The 15,847-nt window shown below is 33.5% G+C and overlaps 1 protein-coding gene across 13 annotated transcripts in view; it reads left to right on the top strand.

Moving 5' to 3' along the window:
* AKAP9 (A-kinase anchoring protein 9) overlaps positions 1–15,847 on the top strand; it is a 154,194-nt gene that overhangs the window by 93,810 nt on the left and 44,537 nt on the right. For 10 of the 13 annotated variants that reach the window (XM_025471391.3, XM_049093404.1, XM_049093401.1 and 7 more), the window contains 3 exons: positions 12,088–12,250; positions 13,070–13,282; positions 14,511–14,549. In XM_025471391.3, coding sequence (XP_025327176.1) covers positions 12,088–12,250; positions 13,070–13,282; positions 14,511–14,549 — 415 coding nt within the window. Of the gene's footprint in view, positions 1–8,300; positions 8,657–12,087; positions 12,251–13,069; positions 13,283–14,510; positions 14,550–15,847 lie in introns of those variants that run through there. The other 3 variants (XM_025471393.3, XM_025471394.3, XM_049093406.1) reach the window with 2 other exon arrangements.

A 15,847-nucleotide genomic window follows, 5' to 3' on the forward strand; every position in this document is an offset into this window, starting at 1 on the left:
TCTTTTTTCAGTTAGTAACTGAGTCTTTGTGTTTTATGACCTTGACACTTAGAAAGGACTGGCTAGTTAACTTATAGAATGTCCCTCAATTTGGATTTGTCTGATATTTTTTTATGATTGCATGAAACTTACACATTTTTTACAAGAATACCACAAAAGTGATGTGCCCTAATCAGTATCATACCAGAAGGCACATGATGTTACATATCTTATTAATGGTGATGTTAATCTTTTTTTTTTTTTTTTTTTTGGTAATGTTAATCTTGATTTCTTGTGGTATCTTCTGGGTTTCTCTACTATACTATTACTGTTTTAACCTTTGTAATTACATACCTTGGAGGAGGTACTTTGAGATTCTGCAAATATCTTGTTTCTCCTTAAACTTTCACCCAGTAACTTTAGCATTTATTGGTAGATCTTGTCTGTACAGTTATTACTGTGGTATTCTAATGGCGATTTTCTATTTTCCTCATTCCTTCTTTTATTATTCTGAAAGAGCTAGTTTTTCACTCACATTTATAACCAGAATCCATGGGGCACCTGGGTGGCTCAGTGGTTGAGTGTCTGCCTTTGGCTCAGGTCGTGATCCCGGGGTCCTGGAATTGAGTCCTGTGTCAGGCTCCCCACAGGGAGCCTGCTTCTCCCTGTGCCAATGTCACGGCCTCTCTTTCTGTGTCTCTCATGAATAAATAGAATCTTTAAAATATATAATTAATATATATATATATATATATATATATATATATACACACACACACACACACACACACACACACACAAATAAAATCAGGATCCATATGGACTCATGGCTATTTATTTTTCTCAGTGGGTTATAATTCAGTACTATAGTAATTGGTTCTGTTCCAGCTTTGGCATTGAGGACTCCTTCAGGTTGGCTCTTGTGCCTTTTTGAAGTGCTTGCTTTTTTGAGCACTATAAGTGTAACTATCAGAGTGCTTGCTTTTTTGAGCATTGTAAGTGTAACTATCAGAGGCTCCAAACCCATCTTGTGTTATTTCTGCCCTAGCCCTAGAATCTAACATTCCTCTAAGGAAATTAGGGTCCTCTTATCAGATAATGATATTTAGAAACCAACATCTGGATGCTCTATGAACTCATTGTTACTAAAGAGTCATGACTCGTAGGTCCTATTAGTAGACTGTTGAAAATATAGTGGGTATATATATATACAGATATGTATTTATTTCTGTATCTTTATGTGTGTGTGTGTGTGTGTATATATATATATATAGCAAAAACGTTAGTTCATACATTACGTCTAATTCTGATCCAGTACCAGAACATTCATTCTACCCTTCCCCTTTTCCTTTGTAACTTTGTTCCCGATCAGTGAGAAACCAGGGTTTCACTATCTACAGTATTTTTACTTGTTTGTTTAGCCATATATACCCATAAAATAATTTCACAATTGCTAGCCTATATCCCTGTGAAGAACAAATTATTGAGTTATTCAATAATTATTATTAGTTATTCATTGTACTCATTATTAGAGTACAATGTTTATGTACAGTACTTTTTGTCTTTAGCCTTATATAGTCAAAACTACTGTTTTTCAAAGTAGGTTAACTCTTCTCCCTCACCCTCTTCAATGTGGTTTTGTTACTCACTTTTAATACAGTTACAATCATTTGTTACAGCTTTTATTCCATTTTGAGGTCCCCATTTTCTGAAAATTCACAAATGGTAAATTTCACTCTTTATATGGGTAGTTCTATCAGTTGTGACAGATGCATAGAATGTATATCTACCACCACAAACATGGCATAGAATAGTTCCATCCCCCAAGACTCCCTGGTGCTGCTCTTTTGTAGTTAGCCCTTCTTCTACCTCCTGCCATTGGCAACCACTGGTTGCTTTCTATCCACCATCTTTTATAGCTGGAGGATGTTCTACTTTTACCAGACTGTTGTAAATGAAATAACACATTATGTATTCTTTGGGATCTGGCTTCATTGTCTTAGAGTGCATGTAAGGTTCATCAATGTTGTTGCATGTACTAATAGTTTCCCTTTTTATAGCTGAGGAGTATTTTATTGTATGGATGTACCACAATTTATTTAGAGGATATACAGATTGTTTCCACCTTTGGATCATTAGAGATTTTTGAGTAACTGATCTAACTTACATTTTTCAAAAGGATTATTTGGACCACTGTGTCAAAAATAGACTGAGGGGGTGGAGAAGTCTAGAGCAGAAGCATAGAAACCAGTTAGAGTAATTACTTGCCCAGATATACAAGTTAGGTAGTGGAATAAGAATGTGAACCAGGCTGTCTGGCTTCAAAGTTTGTGCTCTTTAACTGCCACTTTTTCTGCCCTTTGAAAATGAAAGGAATGAATCACTTTGTCAGTTAACTACTGACTGGTCATGTTATACACAGACTAAGGAATAGATTTTGAAATCTGGGGTGTCACTTGTAACCTTACAAGAGTAGTTGGATAGAGTAATGGAGGTGAAACTGTAATTCAAGAGAAAATGAGAAGAAAGGAAGTAAAGACTTAAAAGACAAGTAGACTAAGTAGTAGGTCAAGAAGAAAATTTGAGTCAAAGGGTGTAGCATATTAGTGTAAACCAGTATGATGTGTATGAGGATAGTGGATAGTTTTGTGTTACAAACATCCAGGATAGAAGGTGGGAAACTGGTAGAAGGTAAGAGCAGAGAAATAGCCTCTGGTTACAGGTCAAAGTCCCATGTAGGCTAAGGTAAGGTGTTTTAACTTCATGCTATAAAGTGTGGAGAGTCATTGAAATATTTTTGTTGAGAAAATAATAATACCAAATTTTTGTTTTAGATTCCTCAGGCAACAGTGTGATAGGTAGATGGGTAGGAAGATGGTGAGGAGAGATGCTGAATGTAGGGAAACAAGACACATTTAGAATATTCCAGGTAAAATGTGATAGAGATCAATCTAAGGCAGGAGGGAAGTGATTTTAAAACTTTTAAGAAGCTGAATTTGATAGAAATTAGTGTGACTGATCAGATATAGGGGATAAGGAAGAGGAGAGGAAACCAAGCATAAATCCTTGGTGTGTTTCATTTACTGAGATAGGAGATGCAAAAGAAGTGAGTGATGAGTTCAATTTTCGATAATCTGAGTTTGAAATACATAGAAGGGGCATCAAGTAAAGATATTCACTAGAGTCTAGAGTTTTAGTAGAACTGATTGGAAGTTGTCTTCCCTTTAAGATATTTGAAGCCATGGTCTTTAGAGTGTGTACAGAGCTATTTTTTGTGTTTGTAAATGCTTACATTCAAAAGAGAATAAAGGTAGGTACATCTACAGAAGATACCAAGAATGAGGAAGAAAAAAAAGTCAAGAAAATAATGTCATAAAAAGCCAGATAAAGAATGATTTTCCAAAAGTTGTCTTTACTATGGAAAGTCATAATTGCTGAGAATTTAGTGTCCATTGGATATTTCAACTTGAGTGTCATCAGTGACCTTGATGAAAATAGTGTCATGGAATTGGTAGAGGAGAATTCAAAATTCAGAGAATTGGAGAAATCGAGACAGTTCTGTTTTCTTTACAGGTAGTAAAGAAAAGCTTGAAAAGGGGAGAGGTTTTTTTAAGGTTAGAATAGTGTACATTGAGTAGCAATAGAGAAGTTGAAGATTGCAGATCAGAAGGGATGGGCTCTCTGGAGGCCAGGTCCTTGAAGTAGGTTAGGATGGAATCTAGAATACAGGTGGGAGGTGTGGCATTTGAATCAGGAAGACCTTCCCTCATTTAAGATTGGAGAAAAAGATTATTGCAGGTTATTTTTTTTTAATTTTTTAATTTATTTTTTATTGGTGTTCAATTTACTAACATACAGAATAACCCCCAGTGCCCGTCACCCATTCACTCCCACCCTCCGCCCTCCTCCCCTTTTACCACCCCTAGTTCGTTTCCCAGAGTTAGCAGTCTTTACGTTCTGTCTCCCTTTCTGATATTTCCCACACATTTCTTCTCCCTTCCCTTATATTCCCTTTCACTATTATTTATATTCCCCAAATGAATGAGAACATATAATGTTTGTGCTTCTCCGACTGACTTACTTCACTCAGCATAATACCCTCCAGTTCTATCCACGTTGAAGCAAATGGTGGGTATTTGTCATTTCTAATAGCTGAGTAATATTCCATTGTATACATAAACCACATCTTCTTTATCCATTCATCTTTCGTTGGACACCGAGGCTCCTTCCACAGTTCGGCTATCGTGGCCATTGCTGCTATAAACATCGGGGTGCAGGTGTCCCGGCGTTTCACTGCATCTGTATCTTTGGGGTAAATCCCCAACAGTTATTGCAGGTTATTGTGGGCTTATGTTTGAGATGGAGGAGGAGTTCATTGAAGTCTCCCTAGTCTAAGTAAATGTCAAATATTCAAGGTTCTTTCTTTTTTAATGGTGTGGATTTATATGTTGTGTGATTTTAGTAGAAGATGTATGATTAAGCCTTGTACTTCATTTTAAGGTTTAGTTTGCTTTAGTTTCTATAGATACATTCTGCTTCAATAAAAGAACTAGTGAGCATTTTCATTACAAAGTATCAGGGTATCTATCTTATAGACTGATTTCATAATATCTATTAAAAATATTTTACTTTATGTGTTTGATTTGACAAGTGATTTGCCCTATAGAATGTCCAAATCCATGTAATGATACACTTATTATTGATGAATTATATTTAACATTTGCCCAGAGAGGCTACCATAAAAATTAGGCTTATATTCAAACTATTACAGATTCCTGTTGATTAGGAGAGCTTTTATTGTAATATGAGGAAAAGTGCTTAGAGACCACCTGCACACCCTTAGAAAGATAATCTCTTTAACATAATCTGTATTCAGTAGTCTCTTTGTGGTTCTGCAGAAAAGTTATCTTTGAGAGTATGGTTTCAGATTCTTCATTTTTGAATCAGGTAGAAAAAGAATTCAGTCTGTTCGTGGGAGTAGTTTTTCAGCAACTAAAGCTTTCCAGAACTCAGGTACTATCAAGAGATACCTTTAGGCCTCGGAAAAATTAATGAGGAACTTACTTCCACAGAATAATGATTTTGTAAATAACTCTCATGAGTTTATTATCATTTTTGAGAGTAATGGAACCTAAGCTGCGTGTTTCTGTATTTTCTCAGAAAGGATGAAACAGTTTAAGATTTATCATTAAGTTTTAAGCATAATCCAAGTGTTGAAATGCATTTTGCCATTAGATATTTCCCACAGTGTGCTTATATATATATAAGCATTGTTCAGGGCTCTGTCAGAGTACTACATCCAGTATTCAGCCTCTCTATTAAATAACCTAGAGAAACAAGTAAATAAATCAATACCCAAAAAAGAGGAACAAAAGTGTTTTACAATTTGAGAGAAATGTTTATGGGAGAAGAAGGTTGAATATCTTGACATTGTAAGATTAAAGTAAAGCTATTTAGTTTGGGAAACAGCTCTATAATCCAAGTTAATAACCTTCGAAATATGCACTAAAATCTTGATTATCTGGAACCTGGGAAATGAGCTAGTCTGGATAATTAGAAGGGTATCTTCCTAAAAATTGAAGTCATTTTGCGTTAACTGCTTTTGATTGTGAAAAGTTTAATATGCTTTCTAAAATAAAATGGAATACAATTTGTATTATTCTAATGCAGGGTAGTCTGTCTGAACATTAATTAATATACTGTCAGTTAATACAACTGTTATTAGGGGAGCTATTTGCCCCTATCTTAAGTCGTCTTTATTGCTGTTTTGAATTCCGCTTTCCCTCACTAATTTTACTGTTTGGTTTGTGGTTAGTGTCTTTTATTTATTTATTTATTTATTTTTAGTGTCTTTTTTTTTTTTTTTTAAGATTTTGTTTATTCATAAGAGACACACAGAGAGAGAGAGAGGCAGAGACATAGGCAGAGGGAGAAGCAGGCTCCCTATGGGGAGCCTGATGCAGCACTCGATCCCAGGACCCTGAGCCAAAGGCAGATGCTCAACCATTGAGCCACCAAGGTATCCCCGTGATTAGTTTCTTAACCTTAACCTATGTTCCTAGTTAGAAGGTGATACATCTCACTTGTAGTTTTGGCCTTAAATGGATGGAAACAAGTTTAATATGCTTTCAAAAATGGGTAAACAAGATTTTAATTTAGGGTCATTTTTTTGAACCTGAATTAATATAATACATCATCAGTTCATATACTGTTGTTATGAGGGCTGTTTACCTCATTCTAAATCATCTTAATCTGCTAGTTTTTTGAGTCTTTTTCACCTCCCTCGTTTTTTTTTTTCTCTTCATTGTAGCTAGTTCTTATCTTGACCTGAATGTTTCTGTATATAAAGAGATACTTCTTACTCTCAGAGTTTTGTTTTTGCTTCAAATAAGAAAAATTGTATACTAGATTATCAAAATAAACTATAATTTCCAGAGGGAGCCAGGAAAGAGTAATTTGAGAGTTATATGATATGGTAAGCATGGATGCTGTCCGTTCATAAAGCTGAGCAGCTAGGATATGGACAATTTTGTATCTGCTGAAGATGCAGAAAAATCAGATGTAGCTGAACCAGTATAGGGTTAGGCCTCCATTTTGTACAGATATTAAGACTTCTTCACAGACTAACAGGTGGGCTCACACTGAAAAAAGTAATAAACAGAAATTTGTCATTGTCCAATCCAGTATTAAAATAGACAGCTGCACCTCCCCCTCAGAGCATTTACCTGTAGATTCTGGGTTTTCTGTAGAAAATTTTATTTACTTTTCCCTAATTTATTACCTACTATGAAGGCTTTGAGTGTTTGGCTCCTTTATAAACAATTTTGTGTAGTGAAAGTGGCTATAAAATGGATTTTTGTTGCTACCACCCTCTTGATTTAGTATGGGTTTTTCCATAGTAGATAAAAGGCTTTAGTTTTATGGGTTTAGGATATTTAGTTACTGGATAGAGAAAAGGCACCACAATGAAAGCTTTTTCTTTTTTTTTTTTTTTAAGCTTTTTCATGTATTTGAAACAACTCTCACTATTGAGACTCTTTTGATATTAAAAAGTAAGTTGTTAAAAAAAAAAAGTAAGTTCATCTTTTAAAATTCTATATGTCTAGTTTATTCACTGCTGCCGACATTTCTGGAGCTACTAGAAGACTATTCTATGCAACTTGCACTTTTGAGTTTTAGTCAGAGTTTGTAGGATACCTTAAGTGGTATAATTACCAAACATCTTACATATAATGCAGCTTTTTAAAGAGCATTTTTTCCCTTAACATTCACTCTGAAAACAATTCAATGAGGAAATAGGTTATAACTGAACTATCTGTATTTAGTTCTAGTGACTGCTGAAAAGAATATTATTTTAAGGAACTAGCAAAAGGAAATACTAAGTATTCCAGAAATAATTATGATTATTCTATATACTTTAAGAACTACTTGGTAATGTGGACTCAAACCTACTTGATTTTACATTTTCAAATTCAAACATTTTTTTAAAGATTTTATTTATTTATGAGAGACCCAGAGAGAGAGGCAGAGATATAGGCGGAGGGAGAAGCAGACTCCCTGTGGGCAGCCTGATGTGGAACTCCATCCCAGGACCCTGGAACTATGACCTGAGCCAAAGGCAGACATCAACCACTAAGCCACCCAGGCGCCCCAAATTAAAACAAATTTTTAATAGGATGGAAAAATACTAGCTTATCTTAGAAATATTATAAACTTGTCTAAATACCCTTCTCAAAGCTCTGACGTGGAACTTGGATCCTGTTAGGCAAGCTTTTTTTGTGGGCGTATTAATTCACATTCCACCTGTCAGTACCTATAGGTAAAGACATGAAACCACACCCTCTGTTCTGACCTTTTCCTCAGGGGACACTGACTAGAATCCTTTGGCTCAGCATGAGAGGCTATTTGAATAGCTCAGTTGAAGAGCTTTTACTTTTGAATTGAGTGAAGCAGCAAGAACGGAAATAATGTTGCAACTACATTTCTCAAGACTGCTACTATGGAGATTTCCTTGACCTTCCCTGCCAGGTTCTGTTTGGAAGGCTTACTTATTTCCAGATATATCTGCTACTGAAAGCAGTTTTATGACTCGTCTAATTAGATACTTGTATTTTCATCTTTCCATTCTTTAAGGATTTAATTAATTATTCTGGTTAAGAAGGTATTTGCCTGCTTTTATTTTTGTTGTCTTTGTTTTTGTTTTCTGTTTTTTTTTTTTTTATCAAAACTAATGGAAATGTAGTTTTTTAAAAATAGATTTGTGGGTTTTTTTTCTTTTGTTGTTTATTTGTATGAATTAATGCTTATTTGATGGTACTAAAAAGACATTTTCCTACCACTATGGTATATCTTGATAAACTAAAAAGAACTTTTTAATGTAGAGAATAACTGTTAAAGCAAGTGAGGAAAATTGGCAACTGCACCTACTAGAATGGATTCTTACGGTACCTACTTGGCTACTCTCAAACTCAGTGGCTCGTGGTTGGAAGAACAAGATGAAGACATTTACGAGGTTGAATCTCGTGTGCCTTTACCACATCCTTTTCCTCTATGTGAACATTTGGATGAAAATAACTCTATAATAATTAATACTTCTATTTTTCATTTTATTCATAAAAGAAATGGACACATATTAAAGCTTATTTCTAAAATTTCACTGCCTACCCCTCCTTATTCAGTAAGTATAAAAAACCTAGTTTCTTATACTTTGTTTATACTTTCAGTTTTTTATACAGTTAAAAAACCTGTATCATTAAAAAAAAAAAAACTGTATCATGAGAAATGAACTTTAAATGTCCTTAGTAAGGCTAAATCGAATAGAATCCTGCTTTATTATTGTTTCATGTGTTACTACTCATTTATCCTGAATGTATTGAAGAGCTAAATTTGGTCTCAGAGCCCCAACTTGGCTATGTTTCTTATTCCAGAAAGCAGAGTGAGATAGTATTACAGTTTTCCATGCCAGGCAAGCTGTTTAAATAGATCTTGCTTGTCCTTAAGAATCTTGCTTTTATATGTTTGTGATCTCAATCCTGAGTAAAAATGAAATTATAATATATGAAGGAATGAGTGTTGTAGTACTTAAAACAGCTAAGTCAATTGAGCCAGTCAGGAGATGTTTAAAATCATATGGTATATTGGCTGTAGTTCAAGACCAGGAAAAAGAAAATATGGATTCTAATTTTAATTTTCTTGTTAACTCATAAAGGAACTTATTTTTAATATCCCCACCAATCCTGTGAGGAAATACTGTATTCTACCTTTTATGTGAAATGTATTTTATAGACATTGTTGAGTATTTAGCATAGTTAGCATTTCTGGTTTATTTAACATGTAAGTATGTTGTGAATGATTCACTACAAGTTATCCAGTATAGCTACAAGTTATCCAACACTTTTTATGACTTTCATGGCTTTAATTATAATACACTAGCTAATATTTAACAGGCCAGATGGTTTTCAGAATAGTTTTTTGTTACCTCTCCTGAGACTTTTGTATTAAAGTGATATAGTTATTAATGTATACTCTATACTTTTAATGTAATGATAAGTTTTTTATTTAAAAGTACTGAATATAAATTTGTGTGTATTTCATATTGTTAATATTAGATATATGTATTAGGAATAAATCATAGCTTAACCAGTTAGAAGAGGCTTTTTAAAGAGTATTTAGGGTGCCTGGGTAGTTCAGTCGGCTAAGCATCTTGCCTTCAGCTCAGGTCATGATCTCAAGGTCCTGGGATGGAACCCCATGTCCGGCTCCCTGCTCAGTGGGGAGCCTGCTTCTCCCTCTCCCTCTCCCTCTGCCATTCCCCCTGTTTGTGCTCTCGCTCTCTCTTTCTGTTAAATACATCAATAAATATGTGAAATCTTTAAAAAAATAAAAAAAATTAAATTAAAAAAATATAGAGGATTTAGATAAACATTTGAAGGAAGTCTCTTATTTCAGTAAAGTGCCATTTGCTATAATAAATGAAATTTGGTTGCTAACTTTACTGTATTTGATTCTTCTAACTTTTTTGTTTTGTAAAACTGAGTTATTTCTTCTGGTTTTATGGTAAATATTTAAATATACTTTAAGGCTGCTTTGTATCTTGTCAAGAAGTAGAACATTAGATGCAGAAACTTAATTTTCTTATCTAAATCAAGTATTTTGTTATAAATGCTAAATGCCTTGTTGTGTTTGTATAGTAAATTTGAAAAAGGAAAAAAAAAACCCTCCTGTCCCTCTTAATAAGAGCTTTGAACTCTTAGAAATTTCATGTATTTACCAGACAACTATTTTGTAATGTATAGAAAAAAGCTACAGATCTACCTATGTAGAAGCAATTGATATGTTTTGAAAATATAGGCTGTGGCTATATTCAGAAGAGTAGCTATATATAAATTAGTTTATACTTATGGTTCTGTTTCTTATAGTAAAAATCAGTGTATATTAGTTATCTACATTTAAAGGAAAATATTATTGCCAGTCAAAAGTAAAATTATATACATAAAGCTTTATTTTTGTTGAGGTAACAAGGATATCACAGATATTTTAGGAAATACTTTGTGATTTAAGATCTATGTCGCTATCCAAGTCTTAAATGCAAATTCATATTATCCCCAAGTAATAAGCTGCGAATAATATTTAACACATCCTGTTAAATAAAACAAGAATAATCGCATACTAGATATTTTGGAAATTGACTTAAAAATCTTTATTTAGTATCTCTAAAATCTGTTTGCTGTGGTAAATCCTAAGATATGAAGAGCAGAAGTCTTTAAGAATAAAATACTCTTAAAAATCATGATTTAATAATACATTATTGATATTTGACTGTAAATTGGAAACCATTACTTTTGATTCATACTTTAAACGTAAAACATGGTAATATCTTTCTAATATACTAAGTACTATATATAATTTTACAAATTCTTACAACATTGTGAGCCTATCATTAATATATATGGTAACTGCTTTTTAAAGTTTTTTTCAACAGTGTTAATGTTATAGGACTAAGTATTAGAAACATTTGAGGTCAGTTTTTTCTCAGGTTGTTGTTTAAATAAAAACAGGGACACCTCAGTAGCTCAGTTTTTTAAGCATCTGCCTCTTGATTCCGGCTCAGGTCATGATCTCGGGGCCCCATGTCACACTGTGTGGTGGGAGTGAAGCCTACTTAAGATTCTCTCCCTTCCCCTCTGCTTCTGCCCCACTGAACTCCCGCCACCCCCACCTCCTGCTCATTCGAGTGCTCTTTCTCTTAAAAGTAAAAACATAAGCAGGTGCTGGTAGTCAGAAGTTCAGAAAACTAAAGCAGGGACAGCATTTCTCTATAATTTCATGGAATTGGTAACAGTGATCACTGTTTTTTGAGAGCTTTGGCTTGAGTATGTATTTGACTATCATTTTTAAAAATTGTGTAAGAATATAGTCATGCCAATAACAGCTTTTAAGGAGGCTGTATGTATGTGTAATTATGAGTAATGCCTCTATATTCTCAGGTTTTCAAAATAAATTTGAATATTCATATAGAGTCCTATAGATGTTTCACAGATGGACAGAAATAAAAGCTTTAAACGTAAAACATGGTAGTATCTTTCTAATATACTAAGTACTATATATGTGGCTTATAATAATTTCATTTTGTTGTGCCACTATAGTTTTGTTAATTGATGCTACTATATTAATCATATATTAGTTTCTCATAGTGTATAGCAGGAGTCCACAGTCCATAAATGTTAAATATAAAAGATACTAAGTTTTTCATAGACTACAATTACAGAAAATTCTTCGGAAAATACAAGAGCCTCTGTGTCACTAACTTTATATGTCTTTCTATTTATATAAAATGGTTTATTTCCAAAAGAGGCATTTTTTTGTTTAATAAAATTAGAATACATCTCTTACAGAAAGTTGTATGTGGCTAAATCTACTTGTATACTGACTTTTTCCACCTACTAATGTCAGCATGCACTAGAAATAGTAAATGTCTAGAGTTAAACAGTACGTCTTTATTTTTTATTTTTTTATTTTTAAAATCATTTTTGTAAGCTTTAGTGGGGAATGACCTTGGCATTCCCAACACTTTGTCTTTCTTCATGTATGCTTTCCCTCCTTGTTTAGCTTGAACATGCGAAAGTTACACAGACAGAGTTGATGCGGGAGTCATTTCGACAGAAACAAGAAGTGACAGAGTCCCTTAAGTGCCAAGAAGAATTGCGAGAGCGCCTTCATGAGGAGTCCAGGGCCAGGGAACAGCTGGCTGTGGAGCTCAGTAAGGCTGAGGGTAAGCAACCTGCCCTTAGCAACTGAGGGTGGAAAAATTTCAAGTTTAAAAATAGAGATTTTTTTTGATGCAGGCCAGATTTGGACATTGCCAGATTGGACATTACATAATTTAGAGTGACCACTGAAATGTAGTTGGAATTTGTCTTCAGAATTTCTCAGGCAATTTTAAAAACTGTGTATATTTTTAATTATTGGAAAGAATTTAATAGAATTACGAAACCATTAAAATTTTTAGAAAGATATAGAAATAGATGATGGTGATTTAGTACCATGATCCCACTACTCTACATCAAGTCTCCTAAGTTAGCAATGAAAAGACTGAAGCTACAAGATGTTAATAAATTGTTCAGGGTCACCATTAAGTGGTGATGCCAGGCTTTATGCCTCCATACTGTTAGCAAACACTGTTTATATTCTCCATACTGTTGTGGGTGTTGGCCTTCTAGTGTCACTTAAAATACCAGCTTTCTCTGATATATTTAAAATGTGATTTGGTTTACAAACATCTGATTTATATTAAGCTTTCCAGGAACCTGTTTATATCTGTGTAACAAAGTGTGTTACACCTACATGATGTGATACATTAGCACAGCAAAGTAACAAAGTTCAAAGGAACTTCATATTTAGGCACAAAGGTTAAGAAAAAGGTTGCATTGAATGTACCATAATTGCTACTATCATCAGCAGATTCATTCAAAATATTTAATATGTTGGAATGAAGTTTTGCTAACAGTACACCTTTTATTATTTATAGAACACCAAAAGGTAAGATTTGAAATGAGTTATAATCCCATTCCCTATTAATTTTATCTTATAGGTGTCATTGATGGTTATGCAGACGAAAAAACTCTTTTTGAAAGGCAAATTCAGGAAAAAACTGACATAATAGATCGTCTGGAGCAGGAATTGTTATGTGCAGGTAATAGACTACAGGAATTGGAAGCAGAGCAACAGCAGATCCAAGAAGAAAGAGAATTACTGTCCCGACAGAAGGAGGCTATGAAAGCAGAGGCAGGCCCAGTTGAACAACGTATGTATTTTTAGACTTTGTATAGGAAACATTTTAAAAGTTCAAGATGGTTCTTTTCCGTTTCATTGCCTTTATTCGTGTATTTCATATAGGGACTGAAAAATTACAAAACCATCTCCTGCTTTGCTAAATGTTTTGGTAGCCGACCATGAGGAGTCAGGGTTGGTGTGTTTGGTTTATTTTTCTTCTTTGCTTTCGCAGATTTTAACAGGAAATAGCTCAAACTTCTGCCTTAAGAGAAAGCTGCATATAATGAGGAGGGTCTTTTTTAAACTGTAAGATTGTTCTTCTAATAGCAGAAAGGCAGTAAAAATGTTTACTTCGATTGAATAACTAACAAAACTGACCCAATACTAGTAGCAAGCAGGTCGGGGGAGATTCCAGCCTGTAGAGAATAGATTGAAAAGGTCAGTGACTCTTAGAAGCAGGCTGACATCTGGTTTAATCTGTGTAGGAGTTCAAAGAAGATACAATTTATAAATAACCTTTAATCTTTTTCTTAAATGAGAAAGTAAGCACGATATCTTAGTTTTTTGGCAATAAAAAGCCAGTCATTATAACAGTGGACCTTTAAATTATTTTTCATATATTCTCACTTTTATATTACACATGCAGTTAGAATTATAAATGTATAGTTTCATCAGTTGAATTTTACCAATTTAGAAATACAGCATACATTTTTGTAATATGGTGCAGTTGTTTCTGGTGTTCAGATTTGTTTAACACAGGTTTAGATTTGGACTTTTTAATGTGCAAAGTATATATATCATACATGTAAAATATTCAAGAAATAGTGGGACATCAAAATATTACCAATGGAATCACTTCTCGGCCTTTTGGCTAAGATCAAGTGAAAATATTACCAATGATTTCAGCTTTTACTTCTTTTGTGTGTATGTATTATCCCATTTTATTATTTTTTTAAAAGTAAAATTATGCATTTTGTTCATTCCATTGGCTGAGAATCGCTCTATTGTACAAATACAGTATTGTACAAAAAAATAACAAAATGTTACAAATAAAAAAGTACAAACTGCAGCACTTAATAAATATGACTAGAAGTGGAAATGAGATAGATTTTAGGTTGAGAACATTGTTTGACCCAGCAAACCATACAAGATCTGTTTACAGACATTTTTATTTGTACATATGTATTATCCTATTTTAGGAAATAGACATGTAAATTATATTTTTGTTCTGTGTGTGTGTTTTCTTTCTATTCTTATAGGACTAGTAAATGCTGCAGTCGATGCAGCACCTGGAGCAGGTGTGTTTATACAGTTGCATGGCCAGTCTTTGGGTGGTAAACTTACAACTCCAAAATTTGGGTGACCCATGGATTTTCAATCGCATACTCTACTTTTCCAACTAACGTACCTCTAATTTTGCTGTTGTGTTTCATACTTACGGTTTTTCTCTTTAACAAAAAACTTTACTTACAATAAAATACAAAAACAATTTTTATTTGAAATTAACAGCCCAGATTTAGTGATCATCATCTTATATCTGTTTTTCCACAAAGCTTACGACCATTTGAATTTTTTACTTAAACTCTTGCAGCCTATAACTTCAAAATGCTCTTTCTAAATCAGGAAATATAAGATGATGGTAACGAAAGGATCAATGAAATTTAGTGAAGTAAAGAGACTTTCTGGTTCATTTACTCTTGTATTAACTTCTAAATCAATACTGTTTTAAAAGGAAAGCTATTTTCTATGGATTCCTAGTCCTGAGTACGGTGTCGGCAGACTGGTTAGTGTAAAGACTCTCTGGTCATTTTCCTTTATTTTTTCATTAGAGAATTGTTTTACTTTGCTATTTATACTTTTTATATTATTAATATTAATAGCTAACACTTATATAGTGCTTACCATATTCTAGGCACTATTCTTTAGATATATTAACTCGCTTGATCCACAATAACTCTTATAGATCAGTACTATTACTCCCCCCAGTTTATGTATAAGGAAATTGGAGGACATCATGTTAAATATCACATAGAAGATAAGTGGCAGAGCTAGGATTTGAATTCACAGTCTCTGCTCTGAAGCACTACACCATACTGCCTCTCATACTTGTCAGTTTTTTCTTGATAAACATTGTATGAGCATGTAAGACTAACTCAGGAATATGGATCTAATAAGGAGAAAGACTAACAGGAAATTCTGATTGTAGTTGTATTTTCTTCCTGTAACTCTTGGCTTGGTTAAAAATTTACAGTATTTGATCTTCATGTGTATTGTGTATGCATTTAAAAGTGACTTTATTGGTTTGGAATTAATTGATTTTTGCCTGAGGTGAGTTATTTCTGTGCTTAAAAAATTTAATTAGACTTTATTCTTTTCCTTGTAGTGAAAGTGGATTTTTTGTTTTTTTTGTTCATTTGCTTTAGCATTTTGAAAGTATTGTTTTTAGTGACAGGATGATTCTTTTTGTATGTTGTATTACAACATAATTTTTTGATACTAGCTTGCTTATGTTATTTTGATATTTTCACAAGAACATTTTCCTTTTTTCCATGAGTTTGAAATCTCAAATTTCTTATATCATGAAGATAAAATTTGA

The sequence above is a fragment of the Canis lupus genome, chromosome 14 (genome assembly GCF_003254725.2).
Source record: "Canis lupus dingo isolate Sandy chromosome 14, ASM325472v2, whole genome shotgun sequence".
Lineage (NCBI taxonomy): Eukaryota > Metazoa > Chordata > Mammalia > Carnivora > Canidae > Canis > Canis lupus.